The 9055-nt window shown below is 38.3% G+C and overlaps 2 protein-coding genes across 2 annotated transcripts; one reads left to right on the forward strand and one right to left on the reverse strand.

Annotated features, from left to right (window-relative positions):
• Positions 1–439: 439 nt before the first annotated feature.
• On the reverse strand, positions 440–2192 carry LOC138624310 (uncharacterized). The gene is made up of 3 exons (XM_069704379.1): positions 1978–2192; positions 979–1167; positions 440–885 (listed from the first exon to the last, which is right to left on the reverse strand). The coding sequence occupies exons 1-3, from the start codon at positions 2119–2121 to the stop codon at positions 691–693; spliced, it is 528 nt and encodes a 175-aa protein (XP_069560480.1). The 5' UTR covers positions 2122–2192; the 3' UTR covers positions 440–690.
• An 11-nt stretch (positions 2193–2203) lies between these two features.
• LOC138624309 (monocarboxylate transporter 2-like) lies at positions 2204–7132 on the forward strand. The gene is made up of 7 exons (XM_069704378.1): positions 2204–2417; positions 2868–2922; positions 3306–3421; positions 3542–3772; positions 3950–4093; positions 5357–6220; positions 6326–7132. Exons 4-7 carry the CDS (start codon positions 3556–3558, stop codon positions 6547–6549), a joined length of 1449 nt encoding a protein of 482 aa, XP_069560479.1. The 5' UTR covers positions 2204–2417; positions 2868–2922; positions 3306–3421; positions 3542–3555; the 3' UTR covers positions 6550–7132.
• Positions 7133–9055: the final 1923 nt, after the last annotated feature.

Consider the following 9055-nt stretch of genomic DNA (forward strand, 5'->3'; position numbering starts at 1 on the left):
TATCTACTTTTGAATGAACCTCAATCTCAGACAGCCTGTGTTACAGGAAATTGACTATATTTTGCTTCAGAGATTTTCAGCCTTATCTCTGTACTGTATATTTGTTAAAATATGACAACCCTTTATTCAATACACAATTATTATGTCTTTCACAGTGAGGTTATTTCTCTTCGCTGCCATGTTTACCGATCTTTCTCTCGGTACCCAGTTACTGTTATCCCATTATTTTGGAATTTCATCAGCGTTTTTGTGAAAGGGAAACATCAGAACAAGCTGATGATGATAATACAAGCCTGAATTGTTGATCACAAAATCCAGAGAAAACAATGTAATCAGCTGGAATTGTTTTTTTTTTTTTTTTTTTTAACTGCTTAATGAAACATGTTGAGTCACATTTCTTTGGATTCTGAGGTAAACATTATGTACCAATTTTTTTAAAAAATATTTCAGCCATTATTAGCAGATTGAAGAATCGTATTATCAACTGCCTTCACTTTCAACCATATATTAGTATCATCTTTTGAAGATCTTAATCAATAAATTCTGCATCAAATAATGGCTTCACAACACTATTTCCTTTTAGCAACATTAATAAACTTTTCATGTCAGGTTTATAACAAACCAGATGTATTTATGCAATTCGTCTTCATCTACTTCTCGAGCGTGCATATTTTTCTCTAAAGTCAAGAGTCATTTTGTTTTCTTTTCACAGCGTCTTGTCGTGCACTCGTCCCCACGTCCGGTCCACTTTAGGCGATTTCTGGCAAAGATGGCGTAGGATTTGTCCATAAACGGCCTGACAGGGGACCACATCATGAAGCGACCCAACCAGCCGAGGCCCACTGCTCCGTACATAACTGAAAACGCTGGAACCCCCCGGTGAACCTACCAATTAGACAGCATGAACGTATATAAGACTACATTTAAGATAATCTGCATATTAACAGTCACGGTTATGTCAGTTGAATGTGAGTTTACCTCGTCTTTCTCATCAATCACGTGCATTTCGTCCATGGCCATCTCATAAGTGACGTCCTTGTATTTTGCTCCATCGTAGCCCGGCAGGGAGATATCGATAAAATTCACTTTCTCTGGCTGATTTTTCTGCAGAAACTGGAGGAACCGGATCTCTGTTACGCATATGGGACAAAGCCCATCATACAGAACCTGGAAGAGAGCAGGCAATAGATGACGTCAGCACTGCTGTTTCAACTTGGGATATTTTACTCATTCAAAAACACAAGAGCAAAACTAATAATAATGAAGAGAGATGGTTTTTTTTTTAGCTGAGTTGACACATGAAAATTCCCTGTATTGTTATAAAACAAATTGAAAATGTAAGTAAAGGAAAAAGTACAACCACGAGATTACCTGTCCTAATGACTTGTTACGTCACATTATACCTGAAAAGAAACCGAATTAAATCTTTCTTAGCTTGAAAACTGGCCTTGTTTAGTGCAGCTTACATTTCATTTTTAAAGCACATCTTCCAACATGAAGCAGCTTTTGACGATACCGAGTCATTTTAAAGAATAATTGAAAATGTATATTTAATTACTTGTGGTGAGTACAACTTAAGCTACTAAGTATTCAACATCCAGCTGTTTAATTTTGTACAGCAAGTACCAGCAATACCACACTATGAAAGTACTTCATTACAACCCTTGCATTCAAAGTTTTACTTAAATAAAAGTACATGAGTAATTAAAAAACAAAACATCAAAAGGACTTGTTAGGCAGAATGGGTTCTGTAAATCTCATTAAATCACCGAATCGTTATTTTAGATGCATTAACATATAAACATAATGTTTTCCCTTTTTTATCTTCTTTTAAAAAAAAAAAAAATCAGTGATTCTCTATTGGAAAAAAAAAAGAAGAAGCTTAAAATACCTGAGCAGTACTCATTACGTTCCACTTCTCCTGTATGGATTGTTGTGAAGTGGAAAAACTAAAATGGAGAAAGAGAAGCAGCTCACCCTGACAGCAGCGGGCTCGGTGCTGAAGGTCCGGTGCTGATGGTCGCGGAGGGCTGGTGTCAGTCCTCTCGCCGCCCTTGAATTCACACAACCGGGCGATCTGACCAAGCCCGAGGCCAAACAAATTCTCACTTTAGAAAACATCTCCAAATCAACTGCGAGCGGCTACCTGACTTTGGTGGAGCGCAACTGTAGTTACCAAACGTTCACGTTGCGCAAAGTCCGCCAGCGATCCCCATCGCAAACTAACGACTGAAACTTCTACCCTTTCCTAAACGCAATTTTTCTGCCTTCACATTCCGCTATTTCGTAAAAGAGAACTAAATTCATGCAGGCTGTACATTTCATAACAAGAGCTTCAGGAGAGCACTGCGCATGTCTTGTGACGGAGACGGAAACAGCGTGCGAGAAGTCCCACTCTGCTGATTTTTCCAAGACAGGTCAACACGGCCTCTTATTTATGTCTCAGTGCTGTTTGTATTATTCTTTTCTGAATAGCTAAAACGTAAAACTGTTTTTTTTTTTTTTTTTTCCTTTTCATGTTCTAATCTGATTGGGTATATACTCCAAATGGTTAATTAAATTTGACCATCTAAAAATAAAATAAAGAATTTTTAAATAAAATCTTTGCTGACATTCAAAAACTTTGTGTCTCGAGTTTTTAAGGACGTTTCCGTGGCTATGATTCAGGTTTCTATGGGGTTACTGAATGCTCAGAAAAAGCCCGTGTTTAATTTTCAATACTTTGGCTATGTATTGGATTTTCATCTAACCCTGGATTTACCTGTCCGCCGAGCTTCGCTTCTGTTTGCGGTTAACATACATTACCGGTTCTTTGTGTTGAGTAAAGAACCTGCAGGCTGTGTTAAGCGTATCTCCCTCTCATATAGCCTATATTTCACGTGATCAGCCCTGGGCCTTTGACCCCTGACCCTTCGGACCAAGGTATTTATTTCACTACATGAACAGAAACAGTCTGGTATACGAAATACAATTTCTCAGAAATTAAAATTAAATTTCTGTGTAATGCACCATGTCACAAATATTATAATTGCATGATGTTTCATAATATAAGATTTTAGCAATTTTTTTTCCACTTCCACCCCCCAAACTTACGCAATCAAACACGTAAACAATGAGTACGAATGGACTCGGAAGGAACACACGACTTTTAAAGGAATAAAAAAAAAGGTTTGCTTGTTTAGACAATTAGATAAACATTGGTACTTGTGTTTTGCTTTTGTACTCGTAAATCTTTCTTGAGAACAACATATTTGGCAGCATTACTGCATTATTGTGTGTAGTCACTTTTTTTCTTCATCATGTAGTACACGTGATGAGCTCAAAGGCCTTACAGCCGGATGTTTTGGAGAGAGGCAGCCACAGTCTGGTACAAGGACAGGGTTCATAGTCTGGTTAATACGCTCTGAAGGATTGTGCAGAGGTGAGCTCTTGTGATTTCTAGATGATATTAGGGAGTAAATTATGTAACTATTTCTTTGTCTCTTTGAAAATATTGCAGTTTATTCTCTGTTAACTTCTTTTACTTGTTCTCACTTCCCAGCCGTTGGATTGAACATGCCCCCTGCTGCAGGAACCAATCTAGGGTACACCCCACCAGATGGAGGCTGGGGCTGGGCTGTGGTCTTGGGTGCTTTCATCTCCATAGGATTCTCCTATGCCTTTCCCAAGTCCCTCACCATCTATTTCAAAGAGATTCAGGAATATTTTTCCGTTTCCTACAGCGAGATTGCCTGGGTGTCCTCTGTCATGCTTGCTACAATGTATGCAGGAGGTCAGTGGCTGTCATACTTTGTCCAAAATTAGAGGAAGCCATTTTTTTTAAAATAAAATTGCCTCATTCCCACTCAGCATGTTCTGAGGAGTTTGAGTGAGGAAAATTATTCTATCAACATTTTTTGTCCTTCAAAACAGTACTAAAAAAAGCGGGATATGTCTCTCCTGTGTGTAGGTCCTATCAGCAGTATACTAGTCAACCGCTACGGCAGCAGACCTGTGGTGCTGGTTGGTGGGCTCATGGTTTGCACTGCCATGGTGCTCGCTTCTTTTGGATCTACAATCATTCATCTGTATCTCTGTGTTGGAGTGATTGGAGGTAAGTCATGTTTGGTTTTTTTCTCGATAATTATCAAACACGTTAGTTTTTGTCAATGATCCACTTAAATATCCCTGAAACTTACTGACCTTTATAAATTACACAAGTTAGTTTGAATTTGAAGAATGAAGTGTCGGCCAGTCGTAACTTGCATTCATGAGGAGCTTCTTTTTTTTAATTTCAAGCTCATGGCCAATCCCGAGTACGTTGGATGTCTCTGTGAGGTTAAACTTGGTCATTCAATGCAAAGTGTAAATATTTGCTTAACCCTTGTGTTGTCCTTGGGTCAAAATGACCTGCAGCTGTGTTCAACCAAGTTCTATTTTATTTTCATATTTTTTGGGATCATTGGTGACAAGGAGGCTGTGAGTTTTTTTTTTTTTTTTTTTTTTAAAGAATGATGACCAATGATCCCCAAAAAAATATAAAAATATAGAAATAAAATAGAACTTGGTTGAACACAGCTGTGGGTAATTTTGACCCAAGGACAGCACAAGGGTTAAATTGCACTGAAGTGACTCTGTTGTCATGCCATGTTAAAATGCTGCTAACAAATCCACACACGTGGACGTATGCTTGTCAGGCCACATGATCATGTAACTGACCGTGAGCAAACAACCCTGTCAGACTTTAAACCTAATCTTTAATCTAGTAGAGACGCACCACCAAAAGTGGCACAGAAAAGAGCTTTCCATGGGAATAGTGTCTGAATTTTATTCTTGAAGTAAAACACGTTGGACCACAATGGACATAAAAATAAAATGTAGTTTCAGAAATTATAACTGCCTCCAAGTAACTATTTCTTTAATTATTAATTATTTTGCAGATAGTTTCCTCAAGTTATCAGTGGTTTGGTCTAAAAATTTCCAAACAAAGCGAAAAAATGTTGTCATGATTTTCTCAAATGTTAGATGAGATTCTCTTTTGGCTTTTTTTTTGTCTGACCAGAAGTCCCAAAAAATATTCCGTTTTTTTTTTTTATCACAAATAACTAAGAAGGAAATCCTCAAAACTAAAAGCAATCTGTCTGGCATAATTTACAGTACTATTCCTCCCTGGAAACCGTGTGACACTGAATGTAATTTTGTTAATTTACAACTGATAAACAGATTTGGTAGATGTAATCATTTAAAATTTATAAATCTGTCTACAAATATACATTCTAACAACACAGCAGCTTAACAGGTTTCCTGTTCTCAGTGAATTCTATATTACAAGTAAAATCATTTATTTATGGTGATTATTTCTTTATCATAACAACAGGTTTTGGTCTCGCCTTAAACCTGCAGCCGGCCCTGACAATCATAGGCACTTACTTCCAGGTTAAGAGGCCACTAGCGAATGGACTCGCGATGACAGGAAGTCCAGTGATTCTGTTCACACTGGCTCCCCTCAATCAGTTGCTGTTTGATACCTTTGGCTGGAGAGGGAGTTTCCAAATCCTGGGATCCATTGTTTTGAACTGCTGTGTAGCTGGTGCCCTCATGAGACCGGTCAACAAACATGTCCAACCCAAACCAAACAGTGAGTCACCTCAGTTTAACTCAGCAGCCGCCAAGGACGCTGCCCCTGCCGACCCCAGCGAAGAGTCAGGTAACCTTCAGACGGAGGGAAATCAAAATGAGAGCAAGGGTCAGGGTCAAGTGCAAAAATTAATAGACTTCTCCCTTTTCAAACACCGGGGCTTCCTCATTTATCTCGCTGGTAACGTGGTCATGTTTTTTGGCTTTTTTGCTCCTGTGGTTTTTCTGGCTCCGTACGCCAGACATCAAGGGAACGATGAATATTCAGCAGCTTTTTTGCTCTCTATTTTTGCTCTGGCGGACATGTTTATCAGACCAGCAACTGGCTTCATCGGCAACACCAAGTGGATTAGGCCGAGAATACAATATTTTTTCAGTTTTGCTGTTTCATACAATGGTGTGTGTCACCTACTGTGCCCGCTGGCCTCTGGATATGTGGGTCTAGTTGTCTATGCCATTTTCTTTGGTTTGGGCTTTGGGATGGTTTCTGCGCTGCTTTTCGAAGTTCTGATGGACCTTGTTGGAGCTCATCGCTTCTCCAGTGCAGTTGGACTTGTCACCATTATTGAGTGTGGACCGGTGCTTCTTGGACCTCCAATTTCAGGTTGGTTATATTTTGTAAATTACGATTATTTCAGATAAATACACACAAAAGAAAGAGAGGAATTTCTAAACTGGTCACTGATAGAGTGTGTATCTTCTCTTTCAGGGGCTCTGGTTGACATTTTTGGTGAGTACAAATACATGTACTATGCATGTGGTCTGTTTATGCTCTTGCCCGGCATATTTTTCTTCATCATGCATTACTACAACTACAAGAAACTGGACGAGGAGCGCAGGCAGAGTGTGGCAGTGGAGATGGGCACTTATGAAGAGGCAGTACAACTTAAAATGAACCAGGATGATAAAACAGTGAATGAAACAGGTGGATGAACTTGCTGACTATGATTTTTATTCCAGTGGGTGCATAGAAAAAATGCATTGCACAGAATCATTGATTCTAAATGTATATATTCTGTACCTTCAATGAGTTTGTCGGGCTCTTTGGATGTCTACATATCTGTAGATCCACATTTGGTATTTTGTCAATCGTTATTTTATATATGTTATTATTATTACATTATGTGACAGCTGTAACTTGAATGGTATTTGCTCATAAATCATACAGCACTAACCATTTTCCTTCAAGGTCATTTGTCATAATGGCTCTGTAGACTTTTGTGGTTCCTTTTTTTTTGCAGTGGCTGAATAATTGTTTTTTTTTCCTGATATACACTGATATACACGGAACCATATTATCATCGTCTTACCACTAGATGGCACTGGATCCTATAGTGTGGGGACTAAAAGTGCAACATATTTCTATTAAACTGCAATTAAACAACAGGCATCCTCATTGGGAGTGGGGCTCTCTGTTCAGTAATTTGGTGCCCCCACTCCCATCCCCCTCTTCTCATGGGAAGCCACATATTTTGAATAGGTTGCCAAAGGTGTAGCAATTAAAAAAATGATAAAATGATGTGTCTATTTTAAATACTGCAGTTTCTTTTTTGTTCAGATACATCCTCTTTCTGTCTCCTCATTCTGCCCATAAATTTAAATGTCTCTGTTAGGGTAACAAAATTCTTCATTCTTCATGTTCAACAGGAAAATACATTTCCAGTTCATTAGGGATCTGTAAAAGTTGTTTCACTGCAGTACTGCTCTGGTGAGTGAAGTCTTAAAAATTCAGCATGAGGATATGGAAATGTTGTAGAATGAACTTTTAAATAGGTGCGGGGAACTATATGTGCATTTAATAATAAGAATTATATGTGTGTCTGAAGAAGTGAAATGCCTTGCGTCGCCTCAGCAACACAAAATGTATCTTGCATATACCACAGCTACTGTGGCTGCAAGTCAGACCTCCAGATATGTTAGCTTTTTAAAATGCATTTTAGTGTTGTGTGTATCTTTAATGGGCAGCTAACACATATGGTACATTGCTTTTATGTAGACTGTAAACGAGCTAAAAATACAACATCAAAGATTCAGACTTGTCTACCGCACTATAGAGAAAATACCTGTCACTTTATTGTCTCACCACAGGTCAACCTTTCTGTACACACACACACACACACACACACACACACACACACACACACACACACACACACACACACACACACACACACACACACACACACACACACACACACACACACACACACACACACACACACACACACACACACACAGCATGATTACAGTCCCTTAGTGCGCATCCTCAAGCACATGCAATACAAATATGTGAGCGAGCCATTCAAACCAAAGAGAGCAATGCCATTATTATTATCACAGATATATGCTTAAATGATCCATCCTTATCATGTCCCTGCAAGGTGCATATTGACTCCCTTTTCAGATGGGTGAAAATTGCTTGTGTGACTAAATCGATATGTTTATTTACAACTTCAGATAACATTATCAGAAAATCAGATACAAAGTGGAAGTCCCTCTCTTATGGGTGGGTGGTCTTCTCTTTGGATTCTAGTTTAATTTCAATCAACTAAACTGGACCAGTTTGGGTCAATTTTGCAGCAATGCAACACCAGATTGACTTTATGGAGGACGAGTGGGTTTGCTTCGTTTCAGTGTTGGTGTTTTTTATTCATATTACCGTTGCATACGCAGACTGGTTAGTTTGACGCAAGTGTTACACAACACACTGAAGTTTTACCTTGAAGCTGATGTGCATTTATTATTCTGCATTTAATTGTAGCCATCAATTTCCATTTACTCTGGTCGGTGAAGTAGACAGATCCTTTAAGACTGCATTAAACTCATTAAGCATAATGTGCCTATAGTATCAGAAGTATGTGCTCATTCCAGAGTGATGGCCCTCATGAGTATATACATCTCTCATGATATACTAAATATTGTATTTTTACTCTGGATTTTTCTGCCTGTTAGTTTCTTTAACAATCTGGTTATTCCCTGTTTGTAAAATATAAGACAGCCGGGACAATTTTCCATCACATTTACTTCAATCTTCTTGTTTTGTCTGTTCAAATGTTAAGATTATACATGTTTACTGTTGTTTAAGTCAATGAAAAAGCAGCAAATCACCATACTAGTGAGGCTAAAACAATGAAATCGTTGGTGTTCTTGCATTAAAAATTACTTAAATGATGAATCAGTTATCAGAACAGTTACTCGTAATTTTTTAAAGATTGAGACTTAAAGCTGCAAAGGATAGAGATATTATTAGCAGTCACTTAAGTTTAAAAATAGCAAGGGTACATGTAGTTCTCAGCCATGTCACATTTTGGTGTGGGTAATTAACTGTACCAGTACAGTACCAGTGGTTTATTGAGGGGCAGCTTGAATATATTATTTAAAGCTGTTTTAGCATTAATACAATTATGTAGATGTCATAAATTTGTATATCTCAGTGGAA

The sequence above is a fragment of the Brachyistius frenatus genome, unplaced genomic scaffold (genome assembly GCF_029030835.1).
Source record: "Brachyistius frenatus isolate BFR_SWC_R1_liver_20210118 unplaced genomic scaffold, ASM2903083v1 Contig_50, whole genome shotgun sequence".
In the NCBI taxonomy this organism is placed as follows: Eukaryota; Metazoa; Chordata; class Actinopteri; family Embiotocidae; genus Brachyistius; species Brachyistius frenatus.

What these genes read in the sequence shown, in the direction of transcription:
- LOC138624310 (XM_069704379.1), bottom strand. Translation starts at nt 2,121, where the DNA reads ATGTTTTCTAAAGTGAGAATTTGTTTGGCCTCGGGCTTGGTCAGATCG. An exon ending in CCGAGCCCGCTGCTGTCAGG is followed by an intron (nt 1,168 to 1,977) that starts GTGAGCTGCTTC and finishes GCTCTCTTCCAG; the next exon opens with GTTCTGTATGATGGGCTTTG. An exon ending in TGATTGATGAGAAAGACGAG is followed by an intron (nt 886 to 978) that starts GTAAACTCACAT and finishes TCTAATTGGTAG; the next exon opens with GTTCACCGGGGGGTTCCAGC.
- LOC138624309 (XM_069704378.1), top strand. Translation starts at nt 3,556, where the DNA reads ATGCCCCCTGCTGCAGGAACCAATCTAGGGTACACCCCACCAGATGGA. An exon ending in TGCTACAATGTATGCAGGAG is followed by an intron (nt 3,773 to 3,949) that starts GTCAGTGGCTGT and finishes TCCTGTGTGTAG; the next exon opens with GTCCTATCAGCAGTATACTA. An exon ending in CTGTGTTGGAGTGATTGGAG is followed by an intron (nt 4,094 to 5,356) that starts GTAAGTCATGTT and finishes TCATAACAACAG; the next exon opens with GTTTTGGTCTCGCCTTAAAC.